The sequence below is a fragment of the Phyllobates terribilis genome, unplaced genomic scaffold, assembly GCF_046119375.1.
Source record: "Phyllobates terribilis strain yellow unplaced genomic scaffold, ASM4611937v1 Scaffold_11__3_contigs__length_659146591, whole genome shotgun sequence".
In the NCBI taxonomy this organism is placed as follows: Eukaryota; Metazoa; Chordata; class Amphibia; order Anura; family Dendrobatidae; genus Phyllobates; species Phyllobates terribilis.
Genome location: NW_027362771.1, coordinates 50,734,960 through 50,753,574, shown reverse-complemented (window position 1 = coordinate 50,753,574; position 18,615 = coordinate 50,734,960). Strand labels below are relative to the sequence as shown.

The 18,615-nt window shown below is 43.0% G+C and overlaps 1 protein-coding gene across 2 annotated transcripts in view; it reads right to left on the bottom strand.

The window, feature by feature from the left end:
* Positions 1-443: 443 nt before the first annotated feature.
* Positions 444-18,615, bottom strand: part of SEPTIN8 (septin 8) — a 93,071-nt gene continuing 74,899 nt past the window's right edge. For both annotated transcript variants that reach the window (XM_073651233.1, XM_073651232.1), the window contains exon 10: positions 444-1,947. In XM_073651233.1, coding sequence (XP_073507334.1) covers positions 1,782-1,947 — 166 coding nt within the window. In that variant the 3' untranslated portion in view covers positions 444-1,781. The remainder of the gene's footprint in view (positions 1,948-18,615) is intronic.

Genomic DNA, 18,615 nt, shown 5'->3' with positions numbered 1-18,615 from the left:
AATATTGCTTACTATTGAACACTTAGTGGCCGATTATCACAGAATTTTAGCCGTTCTTGATTAATCATCAGTCAATGACCAGTTCTGTATAAAATTGAAAATCTAGAGGACTAACCAATCGGTAGAACAGTAAGTGAAGATGGAGAGTTTGCCTGATGGCAGATTGAGATCTTCATAATATAATGTAGCTGCACATACTAATGCGAGATGGGACTGAGAAGAAACCCAGCGGAAATAAAGGAGGAAGTGCTGATAAAAACCTCAGACCCGAGCAACTTGCAGACACCACTAATGTTAACCTTGTCCCTTCCGTACAGCGGTGGAGGGGTCTCATCTGGCTCTGTATCATGGGCACCTTTCACTGATGAGAACGTCAGACCTGTCTCTGTAGCATATAGGATAAATTTGGTTATTTTGTCTTTCAATAATACAAAACAGTGAAAAACCTTTGTCTCAACTTTTATTTCTTGTAGGTAATCCCATCAGTGAATAAGCTTGCAGTGCAGAGCGGCTGCATGTACTCCTCTGCGGAGATCTTGCGGATGGAGAGGATCGTACTGGACAAGCTGCAGTGGGATCTGTACACGTCCACACCCGTGGACTTCCTGAACACCGTAAGGACATGTGACTGAAAGTATGATTGTACACGGTATACACATGTATGCACAAATCTGCTACTGACGGCCGACAGAAACCAGCTACTTGCAAGTCACTGACTTAGTTGGGACAAAAATAATTTTTTTTTTTTTTTCATTAAAAAAAAATCTATTCCACTTTATAATTTCTACTTGATGAAATATTAACATGTTGCAAAAATATTTCTGACTCTGCTTTTTCAATCGACTAACACTGTACATACAAAGCTGTCTGGGTTTGGACACATTGTATACCTGTCACCCAAGAAGGCCTGAAGCTTCGAGTATCGTTTTACTGGCACTTGTAACGTCACGGGAGGGTGAATGCCTGTGACCTGTAGTTCTCTGCTGGAACGTAGCTGGCACATTCCAGCAGAAAAACCAGTCCAGTATTAAGGCAAAACTGTATCTAGAGGGACAGGGCGCTGCATGTGGCAGCAGAAATCTCAATCGGTTTACCTGGTGCTTGGAGCAGAAGACATGCTGGTATGTGTAGTTCTATAGCATGGCCTGGAATATTACGGAAGAATACCCTGATCAAGAACCTAGTTGTAAAGCTTTGACATGGTCCCAACGCTATAATCCCTGTATCTGTCTGTGCACTTGCATTACATAAGTCTAATAATGGAGGAATGAGCTTCTTGTGTCTACTTCTGATTGTCATTGGCTACAATGACTACTTTTCTGTGCCACTTCTACAAAGGTACACACTCTAATAGTAAGTAAATGGTTCCCACTTTCCCCTTCCTGGCAGCTTACTTTTTGATGGGTGGTGTCTCTTATTCACATAGTTTCCTGATCCGTAGATTTCCACTTTTAGTAGCCCATGATGATGTTAGAATGGAAGCATAAGCAAGGATCACTTGTGTAGCCAAGGAACAAAACACACAGAACTGGTTGTGTCCAGAGAACACGGTTATTACATTCAATAGAAGCGTAGTAGTCCAATGGGTAATGATGATGTCTGCACACACGACGGCGGCCATACTTCAGCCTTCCTGCTGTGAGCTGCATTTTTCTTTTGCTGTTTGGTCACCGTAAGTGAAAAATAAAGACGTCAACCTAGACATATAGACATTTGCTTTTGTTTCCCCAGTTCCATGCCATGGTGATGTCCAGCTGGCCTCATCTGTTTGGTGGCTTCTCTCAGATGAATCCTTCCCTCCACGTAGCGCTCCTGACGAGGCAGCTACAGCACTGCATGGCATGCCACCAGTTATTGCAGTTTAGGGGTTCCACGCTGGCCTTGGCAATTATCACCTTGGAGTTGGAGAGAATGACCTGCGACTGGCTCCCAGTTATGACTGAGCTGCTGGAGAAAACAAAGGTGGGTAGAAAAGGCTGTTATCCAAAATGAGCATTTTACTATAGACAAAAATGGTGGGGGTTTAGAAAGGGGAACAATAAATTTATGAACTCGTCAGCCGTTATCTGCAACATTACTGAAAGGGCCTGTCCTACAAAGCCATCTCTGCAGCCCCACATCTGTGACACACAACATTTCAGGAATACAGTGCAATATTGGCCAAGGGCTTAAACACAGCAAAGCCAAATTTTACAATTCTGACCAGTGTCATTTTATGAGGTAATAACTCTAGAACACTTCAATGGATCCCACTGATTCTGAGTTTTTTTTTCGTGACACTTTGTTCTTCAGGTTAGTGGTAAACTTAGGCCGATTTATTTTTCGCTTTTATTTGTGAAAATATCAGAATTTTGCCAAATATTTTGAAATTTTCAAGTTTTATGCCCTTAAACAAGATGTGTGTGTGTGTGTGTGTGTGTGTGTGTGTATATATAGATAGATAGATCATTTATCACGTGTCTACTTTACTTCCGCATCTTTTTTTATTTTGTTAGGAAGTTAGAAGGGTTAAAAGCTGATCAGGAATGGACCCTATAATTTATTGTGCAATTTCTCCCATGTATGCTGATACCCCATATGTGGTGGAAAACTACTGTTTGGGCGCATGGCAGGGCTTGGAAGGGAAGGACATGAATTGAATTCTGGAGCGCAATTTTGGCTGGAACAGATTGCAGATGCCATCTCACATTTGAAGAGCCCCTGAAATGCCAGAACAGCAGAAACCCCCCCCCCACAAGTGACCCTGTTTTGGAAACTACACCTCTCGAGGAATTCATATAGAGGGGGGAAGTGAGCATTTTTTAACCTTCAGGTGACTCAAAGATTTGTATAACATTAGGCTGAGTAAATGGAGAATTACTCTCTTCCCCCCACACACACACACACACACAAAAATATTGCTTTGGCCCCACGTTTTTAATTTTCAAAAGAGATAAGAGAAAACGAATGGTGCAATCTCTCCTGTGTACACCAATACCGTGTGGGTGGGTTTGTTTTTGTTTTTTTACGGCGTTCACTGAAGGCGTTAATTGGTGTGACTTTAAATATATATATATTTTTTTTACATATATACCTATGTATTGGTTTAATATATAATATTAAACTTAGTCTGTTTATAGGACTCTTACTTTTATTAGTCTGCTTTATTAGCTACCGATCACAGCATTTAGGGGGTTAAACTGCTCCTGGCTGTGAGAGCCAGAGCTCTGCTATACCTTAGGCTGAACTCCCAGCGGCAATCATGATCGTCATGACCTAAATTTAAGTCCTCTAATACTGGAGATGCCAGGGGTGCTGAGGTAAGAGGCGGCTGCTCACACTGTTATCTATCCTGTCCATCTAATACTGGAGATACCAGGGGTGCTGGAGTAAGAGGCTGCTCACACTGCTGTCCACCATGTCTATCTGATCTAATACTGGAGATACCAGGGGTGCTGGAGTAAGAGGCTGCTCACACTGCTGTCCACCATGTCTATCTGATCTAATACTGGAGATACCAGGGGTGCTGGAGTAAGAGGCTGCTCACACTGCTGTCCACCATGTCTATCTGATCTAATACTGGAGATACCAGGGGTGCTGGAGTAAGAGGCTGCTCACACTGCTGTCCACCGTGTCTTTATGAATGCTGAGAAGCTGATGTGATCTGAAGCGAACCTATACCATGTAAAGTCAAACTATCTCCAGATCACATAAGCGGAGCTTCCTACTGCACACGTGATGCCAGTGATGGCGCCGCTCACAGGCATTATCTGTAACATAAGGTATTTACAGAGATGCTTATGCCCACATGCTGAATACATTGGGCAACTTAAAGGGGTTGTCCGGCACTTTTTTTTTTTTTAACAAAAAAAACTAAAAGTTTACTACGGCTCCTTTTTAAAGAAGTTGGACAACAACTTCTTAAATGTTGTATACCCAAGTGTAAAATAAAAATAACCCCCTCTCCTTCCTCAGTGGCACTGTTCCCACGATGTTGGTGACCGGTTCCCCCAAGTCTCGCGTGACATTGGATGCAGTGTTCACGTGGCATAACAATCAGCGGCTGCTAATGGGCTACAATTCTCGCACTACTTCAGTCGTCCAAAAGACGTGTGAGCGAAACAGCCGATCAGCAGTTTTATTCTTCACTGGGGAATATAGTATTTGAGAAGCGGTTGTCCAAGTAGTCGACATCTCCTTATAACGTGGCTATAAATATGTATTCATAGTAGTGCAGCCGATTTATTTTCTACTTGTATTGCACGCACTCCGAGTAAGCCGGCTAGTCCTGGTGTTTGCCGTCACCTTAGTTCCGTTTCTTTCTGCCAGCATACCACTTGAATTGTCTCAGGACATTATATAGAGCTCAACGTCTCGTTACTTGTGCTCCATTCCCATATCTCTTCCATTTACTCAGTTACTGTAGACTGATCACTTTTTGGACTACTAAGGGAGGTTTCTCCACACACTAACGCAGAAACCTAAGAGGTGAAAGATCTCTTCCAGACTTCTACAAGTCTGTTTAGTTTACAAGATTGCATGTCTAGTGGCATCTTATCTGGTGTCAGAAAAAGCATCAAGCATGAAATCCAACATGCTCAATCCTTCTCTTCCTGACATCTGTCATGAGCTGAAAGTTGGGAACCCCCATAAACATTAGTTGGTCAACCAGAATCCACTGATTTTGGCAGGACTAATGTGTACAGCTATCTTAACCTTACAGGGGTTTGTTCACTACTTGACAACCCAACCTTAAAGGAGTTGTCCACTATGCTGACAATCCCTTCTGATTCCCTCCAGTAAAATAGTAACACTTATGGCCCAGTCGGACGGTCTTATAACACAGACGACAATCGCGTTGCAGTGCACGGACTGGACTGCAGCTTTCCTGTACCAAGTCTGACAGCTGCATAATTATACATGAAGCTGTCATGCTCTGATCAGGAGAACAGCCAGCTCGAGCATTGCGATGTGATCGTCGTCCGTATTATACGGCCGTCTGACTGCACCCTTATGCTCTCCTCTAGTGTCAGCGCTGTTCCAGCGGTGTGTGCCATGGCTCGCTCTGCAACCAATCAGCACTGGCTTCACTCTTCCCTCCTTGGAACAAATCAGATATCCTGAGGAAGCGAGGGCTTTGGCTTCTCTTGCTTCCTCCAGACATGAATCACACCTGTAACAGACCTAAAGCCAGCATGATTGTTATATCACGTGATCCCTGCAGCCAATCAGTGCTGGCTTCAGTCTCCTACAGATGTAATTGCCATCCAAAAGAAGTGTGAGAGCAGCCTCAGCTCTGACTTCCTCTGGATGTCTGATTTTGTTCAAAGGAGACGGGGAAGTCAGTGCTGATTGGCCGCAGGGATCGTGTGTGAGACAGAACAATGTCATGTGAGCCCTGGGAGAGCCACTGCTGGAACAGCGCCAGCACCAAAGGTGAATATAAGTGCTATAATATACTTAATATAGGGATTAAGACTGGATTTGTACAAGTGGTGGACAACCCTTTTAAATCGGGACTCAAATTAAATAAAAATAAAAAAAAAATTGGGTCCTGAATTGATTTAAGCTGCCACTACTTTTAATCCCTTTTTTAAGGTTTCAATTTCTCTCAAAATATCTTTCCTATTTGGTTCGTGTACTAATTCCCTAATTTATATTTTAATTTTGTGAAATTCTGAAAACTAATCTTTGTTCTGCAGGTTGACCGTGCAGAGTTCGTTCATTGTAAGGAGCTGGTTGATCGATGCCTTGAAACTCCATCTAATCCTGTGTACATTTTCGTTTCTGCCGACAAAGACTTTCAGACCCACATTGGGGATCAAGTCACTTATTGTCTTCCTTCAGTAACTTGTCCAGCAGTGAAAAGGAACCAGGCTGTCACACAAGATTTCAAGCCTCTTCGTGAGGCCACACTTGTAATGGAAACTGATGAATTTTACGATGGGTTTAGACATCTGTATAAAGAAGATCGTATGGAGATGAAGACTCAGACAGTGGCAGAAGAGAGTGGGCCATGTCCCCCTCTCACAGTGCCCGCATCTGGATAAGTAGGCAACCTGTAGAATTTGTTGTCTAGTCTCTACAAGTTGCAGGTGCCAAAGCAATAGGGTGCATATGTGCATCCATTATTTAATTTTGTTTCTCTTTTCTTTCTCTATCCTTTTCAAATATGGCACGCTGTCCTCTGGTATTGCCAAACTAGAGTTTCTGCTGTTGACGTGCTGCCACTATTGCACTGCAGGTTTATTCCTTCTTCCATTCCTATTGTAAAGCGTCCAAATCTACGCTGAAGAATGTATCTGATGCACTGGCCTTTTAAAGAGTCTGCCACAATTCACAGGCCAGGTGAATTTTTAATTTTTTATATATAATATTTTTGTTCTTTTAAATCTATTTCTTCTCTGCTAGCCATTCATTTTCAAGGGCAGTGACCTGGGCTGATGCATATGTTGTATTAAAGGGAATCTGTCAGCAGGTTTTTGCTACCTCATCTGAGAGCTACATGATTTAGGAGAAGAGACCCTGATTCCAATGATGTATCACTTGGTTTACTGGGTTCAGCATTTCTCACACAACGAGAGATCTTAGCTGTAGAATGCAGTTCAGAGAGCTAACCCAGCCCCCTCAAGGCTCTGTATGTACATGGTCTATTGACAGCAAGCTGCTTATCAGAGGGGGGCGATTGGTCTGATGACCTGGCACAAGGCCGCTAGTCTGGGCAGTGATGATTTTCTATTGATACAATGAAGGTTTTAAGTAAACAGCACACAGCCTGATAAGTGACCTCTCATTGACTCCAGTGTTTTATCCCCTACCTGATACCGTCTTCAGATTACATGGCAAAACCTGCTGACAGATTCCTTTTAATCCATGCTAATTTATGCAGGAAGTGTGCATGGTAGTTGCTCCATATACTTGGATGACTTGTTGTAACCATTACGTTATGTAATTCTACTTGCTTGGTACTTCTCTATAAGCTTGGGAACATGGAGGGGAAAGGTGCCATCTATATATTTTGAGTTTTTTTTTATAACCTTTATAAAAAGATGGAACAAAAAAAGTGACACCCTTGACATTAAAATAACTTATTGTCTCTTTCCCAAGGCCATCCAATTCTAAAGGGGTTAATGCTGCAAGATATCACCCCTTTTCCAAAAAATCTGTACCACAGGTCCAGCTTCTAACACTCCAGCACTTGGTGCTAAATGACTACATAACTATTTAGTACATGGCTGGGCCCAGCCCACCAGAACATGTACTCATTGGCTTTCTGCTCTGGCTTCTAATGGGGTCCGTGGTGTGAGGTCCCCTACAACAATGTCAACATACCCTAATGGGGTGTATGGACAGGGGTGGCCTTCCACAACAAAACTAGATCTACTTCATGCAGCTACCATTTACTTTTCTCAAGGTGTCACAATGGATGCTATTTGGCATGTGCTAGGCCAACCATTCATCTACTGCGGCTTCAAGACTGGATGCTGACCCTCAGGGATTTCTTATCTGAGGGCCGAAGTGATTCGCGTTGAAATGCTTAAACTGTAGCCAAGAAATAGAGGATTTATTACAAATTAAGTTGCTGCTTTCATTTTCCAAAGGGTCTCTAAGGCCATGTTCCCACTATCCGCTTTTGGTGCTTTTTTTTTTTTTTTTTTTTTTTTTTTTTTTTATAACTCTGCTGGAACTGTAAAACATTGCGTTTTTGACCCAAAGTGGATGGGAGTTACAGAAATCTCGTGCACACTGCTTCTTATTTGCGCTGCGTAAACTCGCCTGTGGTGCGTGTTTCAAATCCACAACATGTGAAATTCTCTTGTGGGTGCGCTGAGTTTTCAATGTGGAAAATCCGCTGGTAAAAAAATGAACATGTGCTTTAAGTACGATGCAGAAACGCATCTAAAACTCATGTAATCCGCACCTATATGTGTCAATATAGTTTTGTCAAATACTAGGCAATATGAAAAACAAAGCCGCTTTATTTAAAGCATGACCCCAAAAAAGACAAACTGCAGCATGAAAAAAATGCATTTTAGAAAACCACATAAAAAAAACAAAAAAAACCAAAACACAAGTAACCTAATTTTAAATGTATACAGAAATTCTGCAACATCAAAAGCTCATTGTGGGAACATGACCCGAAAATGAGGTACAGTCTCCTGATGCCGTTCCACTTTCATGACCAATAATCCTTAGAAACTGTTAAGGCCCAATTGATCATTTGAGGGTTGTTGTTGTTGTGTTTGTTTTTTTTTTTTTTTTTTTTTTTTTTGCCATTGTGTTCACAATGGTATAAAATGAATTTTGTGCAAAATCAAAAATTCTTTTATTTCTGTCTTTAAATTTTTTTAAATTTTATTTTTTAGTGCAAAGTTGCATTTGGCACTAAAATGATAGATGTTCATATAATCACTCCAGGGTGAATTTGTACAAAAAATTGTGACTTGTTAAAAAGTTGCGATTCATGAATTGGCCAAAAACATCTAGAAAGCCCAAACCTTGCCCACAGTTACAAAAAAAAAACCAAACTGCTAAGGGCTCGCTCCCACTTACAATGCAATCAGACGAGTGCAATCCAATTAAAAAATAAATCTGATTTCATTTGCCCCAATGTTACCCTATGGTGCAGCTCACATCTGCAATTATTTTCTCGTGCCAATTTGGGTGCATCCGCAAATCAGATTGCACTGCACTCTGATATCACCCGAGTGCAGTACGATTCCCGCCAATGCCAACAGAGGAGATGGAGAAATTAATTTCTCAATCTCCTCTGCAGCTGTGCTGAGACTCTCTTATGCGAGAGGATCAGAAACAACCAACAGGCAAAGACTAAAAAAAACTAGACAAAAAAAGTTGCAAATGCAATAATGAATTGGGCCCATTTGTCCGAATATTTTTAATATTGCTCTCTTAGAAAATATATAAACTCCTCTCTTCTTTTCAGTCAGTACTGAAAATGGTAACCAAATATCACATTTAGTCATATTGAAAAATATCTGGCTGCTTTAATTAGCGTTGACTTTGTTTTTAGACGACGTTCCCACATTGCGAGAACTGGATTCCTTTGCAGAAAGTCAGCAAACTGCAAAAAGATTCCTTAAAATCTCATGCAAGCTGTGAAATATATCTACAGCGTTAATTGACAGGAGCGGCCCCACTATCAGTCTTTGGTCAGTGTTTTTTTCTCAGGAGTGGGAGCCAAAACCTGGAGTGGGTGATAAATGCAGAATTGGTGACTTGTTTCTATTATACCTTTTCTCTGATTGTTCCTCACCTTGTTTTGGTTCCCACTCCTGAGAAAAAATACTGACCAAATACTGACCAAATACTGATAGTGTGGCTGTGGCCTTAATGACTTTTTTTTTTTTTTTTTTTTTACTGGTGGAGGTCCGCAGTGAATACTTTCTGTGGTTGAGCGTGTCTTGGCATTTTCATTCTATTTAGATTTTATTTGTATATTTTATTCTAATAGATTAAGTACTTTTTATTAAGACATACTAATGCAGTATACCCGTCACATGACAGCCTTGCACTTTTTTTTTATGTATTTGTGCATAAATGTGATCTTTGCTTTTATTTTACATTGTATTAGAGAAAATGGTTACAGTTCCAAGTATGTTTTCTGAATTTTGAGAGGTGCAGACGTCTGCACCCCACCCTATGTTTAAAGTTGTATTTTTGTGGCTTCATGCGGTGCCAATGCTGAAGTCCGGGACAGAGGGTGTGTGGTCTTCTCATGTACTGTATTCTAGGCTTTTCTGCCTTGTTGCTCTACAGATATGACGTCCTTTTTATATTGGTAAGTTGTAGATTAGTTTGTATTTATTTTATGCTCTTTATGAACCCATCTGAAACTGTGAGTTGTGTAATAGGCAAATCCTTGTGTATAAATTCCAGTCATGTTGGATATACTGTGCTATTCCATTAAACCTGGTGCCTATAACACAAAGTAATCTGGTTTGTTTTGTCCTGCATATTAAGTGTTACTAAATTATCCAAAGGGATATTCTCAACAGCTTCTCGGCACCGATATTTTTGTCACCCCAGTTTTCATGATTTTGTGAAAGTGTACATTTTTATCGCCCACCGTATGTAATGACTGCACATATAAGTCATTTATAATTTTAGGAAGAGTTGTTAACCTCCATTCTTAAGCAGAGAAAAAACAACTCATGACTGGCATAATAAGGGTTATTGGCAATCATTAACGAACAAGTTCAAGATGAGGCCACCTACCCTTGTTCCTGACCAGACAGTGTTTTTCTCACATTTAAAAAAAATTGATGAAATGCTGATAGTAAAACTGTCACACTAAACAAGCTCTGAGAATTGGATACAAAACGCTGATGAAACAAACCATTTTTTTGCATCTGAGAAAAATCAGTGACATGTGCAGGAGCTCTTTCAACAAGGGCACTGACTGATTCCAACTTAGTCTTTCTGCAGCCAGCAAGGACCAAGGGATCGAGCAGCCCTGAAAGCTAAATAGTGCAACATTTTTAACGAAACTCATAGAAAAAAATTTAAATCCATAAAAATATCTCCAGAGAGCAGACAAATCACTCTCACATTGAACATATGGGATTAATTATAATTGGAGAACAGAGAGAGCCGACACTTCAACCCCCTTTTAAAGTAGTGGCCTTCTGCAGTGACAGGCAATTACAACAGGAGATCTGTTCTGGGAACCAGCCACCAAGACTGGGTTTTGTTTACGCAGAGGTGGAGAAGTACACTTCCAAGGCTAGAGTTTCCTCTGTTTTTAAAGTGCTTGTTTGAGACACTTTGGAGCCAGTGGTCAGTGATATTGGGGTTTGCATCGATCTGATATTTAGCTAATATATTCAAAAATATATCTCTCATAAAGGTGTAACCCAAGAAATTTTTTAACTTTAAACTCTAAAACTGGATAGATCACACAGACCCAAAAAGTGCAATGTCCATAGACATACATACAAACAAAAAAAATTGTATGGTGTACAGATGGTAAGGAGTCTCCTCCTATTTCTCCATAGTAACATCTGAGGCACAGGTTAGGTTAGAGATGACCAGATGCTTTACTTGAGCTAATATATAAACTAGGCCATAAAAAGGTATATTGAATTTTGTTATCGTTTTGTACTGAGCTCAGCACCTCTTTGCACTTATTTAGGGTAACAACTGTTTTATGTCACCCATGACAGCACCACGAGAGAGGGGATCCACCCACCAAGGACAGGAAACCTACAGGCTTAAAAGGGCAGCACCTCTCTCCTGCCTCAGTTGGTTTCCTGTCCTTGATGGGGGAACCTGTGAAAGGCTTACGTGTTGAAGATTGAAGTTCTTCTGTCTGGGCTGGCCAGATAGCTGGCAAGGATCCATTCTCTGCCCTGGCTGGCACAGGACTCTACCCCTTTACAGTGCGCGCAAGGGGGCTGGCACCGTAGGTAATATGCGGGCTGTTGAACAGCACCCCTGCATGGGGTTTAGCAGCTCCAGCGTCATGCAGGGTTGCTGCATCAGGGACACCCCTCCGTAGCGTGGCTGCCACGCGCTGCAGGGGTGCGGCATGATGATGTTGATGTGCGCCCCGGTGGGCACATGACCGGATCCGGAAGTACCGGTTACGTGTGACCAGGACGCCAGGGGAGAGCTGATTTGAATAATATCGCAACAGGTGACATGCCCAGAGGGCAGTCGCACCTGTTTAACAAGATGGAGGATGTCGGAGCCCAAATCACTCGGAAGTAATTCTAATAAAAGAAAGGAGCAGGTGCCGCTATACAAGGATCAGGCACCATGGCTCTGGGCTTCCCAGTAACTTCTGTACCCTATTGTCATAATAGAGAGTAAGCAGCAACAGCAGCCGCCATCACAGCCGCTGCTTGAGAGAGAGAGAGAGAGAGAGACTCTCTCCCCAAACCTGTACCAGTCTTTTAAGTTGTATGGGTAAAGGATCTTCATGAAAGTTCACTTGGTAACAGGGTGTTCCTTCTTCTTCTTGTCTATTTTCCTAGGGGAAGAAGTGCCTTACTAAATCTAAGCACAAGGAATGTGAATTGTGTAAAGCGTTATTAGCCTCTTCTGGTATGAGTCTACTATGTCAGTCCTGTATTAATCAGACCTTGGCAGATGAGACCCCCCCCCCCCCCCAGCTTCGCATCAGAGTTAAAAACCTTGGTCAAGGCAGAATTCAGCAAGGCCCTCTCGAGGAAAGGGGATACTGATTGTGCGGTATCCCCAGTCTCTGATGTCTCAATCCCATCGGACTATGGACATCGATTTCTCTCCAGGCTAAATGCGCTCCCAATAATCGATAATACAAGTAAATAGGCAAATTTCCTGTACAATTTTTTTATTTCACCATATAACGCCTTTCGACATAAAATAGTCTTCATCAGGTATATTTATCTAAATGAACAAAAGCCATGACTGCTTTATTGGGGAAGCAGAAACACATCAGTTAGGGCAGAGACCGTGTTTAGCAAATCAAGGCCCACCCATTTAAAATCCCTCTTACATAGGTAGTCTAGTCCTAAAAAAAATATCTTTTATATAAACAAAAACCACTTTTTAAAAAAAAAAAAAAAAATAAATAAATAAATATATATATATATATATATATATATATATATATATATATACGTACGTATAGCTGCCTATGTATTCATATTAAAACGTCAACAACATGCAGATAAAAAATATTTTTCTTATGCATAAAACACAAATTAAAATCTTATTAAAATTATATTTATTTATATATGTCAGAAACCTTTAAATCTGAAACACTGCAATTATTTATCATACATTCTTCATATTCCTTCTATGACATCATTTAGCCCTTCAGGGTACAATGTCCCCAATCGGACTATGAGGAGGACTCGGGTGGCTCATCTTCAACCTCTTCCTCAAATAGTGGTGCAGGACAACACAGTTTTCCATTAAATGAGATTGATGGGCTGGTTAAAGCGGTTCCTTGAACTATGGGTATTACGGATGCTAGACCAGAGAAATCAGTCTAAGATTTCATGTTTTGGGGCCTAGAACAGAGGAAGAGAAGGTGTTTTCTGGTTAATGATAAGGCCGGGGCCTGATACGTAAGAAGTGGGAAAGACTGGAGAAAAAGGGATCTCTTCCCCCTTCTTTTGAAAGAAAATACCCCTTTGAGGATTCAGCTTTATCCTTTTGGGAGAAAGCCCGAAGACTAGATGTAGCAATAACGAAGGCATCTAGGAAATCATCACTACCCCTTGATGATATAGGAGCCTTTAATCCTAGAACGCATGACCATAAAAATCTACATTTTCACATACCTGGGGCCTTTTAGGCCCGTGTGCAAATAACATGGAATAACTCAAACAAAAATGACAAACAACTATATACCTGAGGAATACCTAGAGGTTCAAAATTCTAACTAAAGTAATCTTGCAGAAAATAGAAAACAATTAACAGGGCGGGCCTGCGAGGCCCCAGGTATGCGTTCTAGGGTTAAGGACCCTTTGGATAGGAAAACGGATACCTTTCTTAAAGGTACCAGGGAGACAACAGCTGGAGCCTTAAAGTGGCCAGCGGTCGCAGCAACTTGCACTGCCAGGTCTTTGATGATATGGCTAGATCAGCTTGAGTCCCAACTAAAAGATAAAATGTCAAGAAAAGAGATTATCCAACATCCCGCTTATGCAGGGTCCTTCAGTTTTCTTAGCGGACTCCTCTGCGGATTTTTTCAGGTTGGCGACAAGGTCGGCCTCCCTGTCCAATGCGGCCCGTATAGCCTTATCGCTTAAGTGTTGGCTCGGGGATATCCAGGCCAGAATGAGACTGTGCTTACGTGTGAGGGGGGGAATATCTCTTTGGTCTGGCTCTGGATGAGATTTTGGACAAAACAAGTGATGTGAAAAAAAGGATTCCTTAACCTATCAATGCCTACTTATAGGCGTTCATTCTGCAAAAGAAGATTTGTCCGTAAGACCGCAGAAAGATCAGGACAAATGGGAGGATCGCAGGCAGAAAGGAAGCCAAGTCAATGACCTGTAGCCCAGGTAGGGGGGAGGCTGTTGGGCTTCTTACCTGCCTGGACAAACATTTCAGCCAGTAACTGGATCCTTGATCTGATAGGTTCGAGTTCCAGGCAGTCTCTCAGGAAAGATTCGTCTTGACCCCGGTTCGTTCCTCCGTGAGAGAGCAATTGGCCATACAAAAGGAGGTGCTGGATTTAGTTCAGAAGGCGGTCCTGGTGGAAGTCCCGGTGTTTGAAAGAGGGTTGGGGTTCTACTCTTCCCTCTTTCTGATTTCGAAGCCTGACGGCTTGTGTAGAACTATCATTAACCTAAAAGCCCTAAATAGGTTCTTGAAGATTCATACCTTTTTAAAATGGAGTAGGTTAGATCAGCAATAAAATTACTTTTTCCTGGCTGTTACATGGTGGTATTGGATTTGAAAGATGCATATTATCCTGTACCTACACATGAGGACTATCAGAAATATCTTAGGGTGGCTATAGTCATGGACAGGGAAATTAGGCATTTCCAGTTTAGGGCCCTGCCATTTGGTCTAGTCATAACCCCTAGGGTGTTTACTAAAGTAGTAGCTGAGTTCATGGCTCATATCCGGGAACGTGATATTTTGATTACCCCTTATCTGGATGATTTTTTAGTGGTGGGAAGTTTGGCAGACCAATGTGCTAAACATCTAGAGGAGGTAATGACCATCCTAAAAAATCTGGGCTGGTTACTGAATTTGGAAAAGTCCAGATTAGTGCCCACGAGAGTTTAGCAGTTTCTGGGGATTATGTTGGATTCAGTAACTCAATAATGTTACCTCCCGGATGCTAAAATACAAAAAATTAAGAGCCTGGTGAGAGAAGCTATAGCAAATCCTACCATGTCCCTTAGGGGAGTAATATCCCTGTTGGGTACCCTGACATCATGCTTCCCTGTGGTTCTATGGGCACAATACCATACCAGGGTTCTGCAGCGGGATGTGTTACATAATGAAGTTTCCCTTAAGGGGCACTTAAAAGGAATAATGTCTGTCACTTCGGTCAGTAAAATTTTTGCAGTGGTGGCAGGATGAGACAAACTTATCCCAGGGGGTTCCCTGGGTGCTTAATATTACTCGGAACAATCACCAAAGACTCGAGTCCCAGGGGGTGGGAAGCCCATCTTGGCGATAAGGTAATCCAGGGGACCTGAACAGAAAATGAAGAGTCTTTCCTCCAATGCGAAAGAACTACTGGCAGTTGATAAGGCCGTAAATAATTTCAAATAATTTCCCTTCAGGGCCAGAATGCAAAAATCCTCTGGGATAATCGAATAGCGGTAGCGTTGGCAAACCGCCAGGGGGGTCCACTGTCAAAATCGCTGATGAGGGTGACAGATCATCTCTTTCAGATTTCAGAAAGTCATCTCCTTTCCTTGACTGCCCTGCATTTAAGGGTAAAAGAAGACACCAGAGCACAGGGGTGTACATAGGAATCATGGGGCCCCATAGCAGAAGTTCTAAATGGGCGCCCCCCCCCCCCCAAAAAAAAAAAAAATTAAATATTTGTCTGTGTCACAGAAGAGCAGATCTCACAACTTTCCAGCCTTTACACAGTAATTTCCCTCCTGCTGAAGTCCTAGATTGCTCTTTCATTGCCCCATAAAGTGTGATTCCAACAAAAGTGCACCCCAAACACAGTATGATACCCCCATGGTGCATTCGTCCACATTAGCCTCCACATGCACAGTATAACGACCCTATTGTACCCAATTTCAACTCCCAAGGCAAAGTATGGTGACCCCCAACACAGTATGATCCCCCAGCTGTGACCCCCAAAGCTCTCCATACACTATAATGTGCCTACATACAGTATAATGGCCCGCACGAGCCCACCAAAGAGTATAATGGACCCCACACAACCCTTCACACTGTATAATTGCTTTCATACAGTATAATGGCCCCCCACATAGCCCTCAAAATATTATAATGGCTCCACAGCCTTCCATAGAATATAATACACCACCGATAATCCTCCATATAGTATAATGCGCCCCCCATAATCCTCCATATAGTATAATGAACTTCCCATGGCCCTCCATACAGTATATTACACACCCCATAGGGTAAATGCAGCCCCCATATAGTATAATGCACCCCACAGTCTTGCAGTATTATGGGCACCACATACTCACTGATTTTAAAATACCATATATTTTAAAATAGCCGACCCGAGTATAAGCCGAGGCCCCTAATTTTACAACAAAAAACTGGGAAAACGTATTGACTTGAGTATAAGCCTAGGGTGGGAAATGCCGCAGCTATTGGTAAATTTCCCCATCCTGGTATGTGTGCACCCCCTCATCCCCCAATCCTGGTATGTGTGGCCTCCCCAATCCTGGTATGTGTGGTCTCCCCAATCCCCCCCCCCCCCCAATCCTGGTATGTGTGGCCTCCCCAATCCTGGTATGTGTGGCCTCCTCATCCCAAATCGTACTATGTATGGCCCCAATCACTGCACACATAAAATAATAAACACTTATACTCCCCTTCCTTCCTCACCTCTGCTCCAGCGCTGAGTCCTGTCTGCTGCAGCTCATGTCCGCATCTGAGCAACGCGCGCTCTCAGAAGCCGAGGTGAGCAGCTGCTGCTGCCGGCACATTCACGCTTCTCCATGCCGGGACTATGGGCGTGGAGAAGCGTGAATATGCTTTCTCTTTAGCAGCGGGCACTGACAGCAGGAGCCGGGGCTCAGCGCTCCTCCTTGGCCGCTACTTAAGAGAATGAATATTCCCTCTTCTCCACGCCCATGGGAGTAGAGAAGAGAGAATATTCATGTCCCTTTAGCAGCGGGCACACGAGGTAGCTGCAGCAGCGGCTACTGCGTGTGCTCGCTCCTCCACCACCGCAACCCGCTCCTCCGCCGCCACAACCTCCCTCCCCCCCCGATACTCGCCTATCCTCCTGGTTCCCACGCTGTTTGGGGCCCTCCCGGCTCATGAGCCCCATAGCAGTGGCGTGGTCTGCCGCAATTGGCGGTACGCCACTGCCAGAGCAGATAACCGAAGCCACTATCCTCTGATGCAAGGGGAATGGGAACTGAATCGAGAAGTTTTCACCAAGATAGTTCGAAGATGGGGGTCTTCAGTGATATACCTGTTTGCCACAAAACTAAATCGGAAGGCAAGAATCTTCTGTTCCCTAAACCCCAGGGAAAATCCCTTAGCGGTGGACGCTCTCCCGATACCTTGGGACTTGAACCTGGCATATGCCGCCCCCCCGTTGTCACTGCTTCCCATAGCCATAAGAAAGATCAGGGAAGACAAGACGAGGGTTCAGTTGATCGCACCCTTCTGGCCCAGGAGACCCTGGTTCTCATGCCTGAGGAGCATGTCCGTCTCCAACCCTTGGGTCCTACCCGAGATTCCGGATCTCCTCTCCCAGGGTCCGATATTCCATCCTCAAGCAACCGGCCTCCACTTGACGGCATGGAACTTTGAAAGGACACAGCTAAAACAGAAAGGGTTTTCCAAAAATCTCATAACTACCTTTATGCAAAGTAGGAAACCTATTACAACCCAGATTTATGCCAGAATCTGGAAAGTTTTTATCCTTCTCTAGTGTAGGGTTGATGAGGGGGTGCCAATAGGAAAGATATTTTGGAATTTCTACAAAAGGGCCTTGAACTTGGGCTGTACACAAGCACCCTAAAATTCAGGTATCAGCCCTGGGCACCCTATATAGCTGTGATCTAGTGGGTAACTACTGGGTTTCACGATTCATTAAGGCAGCTTTTAGATCTAGACCCATTGTTAAGGTTAACTTAGTTCCTTGGGATCTAAATTTAGATCCCAACGGCCTTGACTTACTTGTCGTTTGAGCCAATAGTCAGCAACCCTTAAAACCTTTTCCTTTAAGACAGCCTTGATGATAGCTTTGACCTCAGCCAGGAGGATTAGTGACATCCAGGTTCTGTCTATAGCCTCGCCATTTACACAGGTCCTAGACAACAGAGTGATTTTTAGACCAGATCCTGCCTATCTCTCTAAGGTAGCCACTCGTTTCCACAGACTTCAGGAAGTCCTCCTACCCTCCCTTTGTTCCAATCCAAGTAACCAGAAGGAGGAGAAATTACATATGCTAAACATGAGAAGATGTGTGGTTTGGTACCCTTCAGTCACCAAAGACTTTAGGAAGGATAGGTATTTGTTTACATCTTACCAAGGGTCTAGAAAGGGAACTGGAGTCACAAAATCCACCATTGCTAGCTGGATTTGGGAGGCCATTTCCCTAGCGTATACATCAAGCAGCGAGGAGGTGCCAGAAGGGTTGAAGGCTCATTCCACTCGGGCAATGGCAACCTCCTGGGCAGAGAATACAGGTGTCTCCATAGAAGAGATATGTAAGGCTGCTACCTGGTCCTCTCCCTCTACATTCTATAAACATTATAGGTTACATATGGGTGTATCGGCTGACCTCACGTTTAGGAGAAGAGTTCTCCAGGCGGTAGTCCCTCCCTAGATTTACTTTTATCTCTGTAATTCTCTCGTAGTGCTGTCATGAGTGACCGATAAAGTCCTAAGTTACTTACCGGTAACGGGATTTTTCAGAACCCATGACATCACCTTTATATTCCCTCCCTTCACGTTTGTGGGCGCACTCCCTTTTAATTAATTATC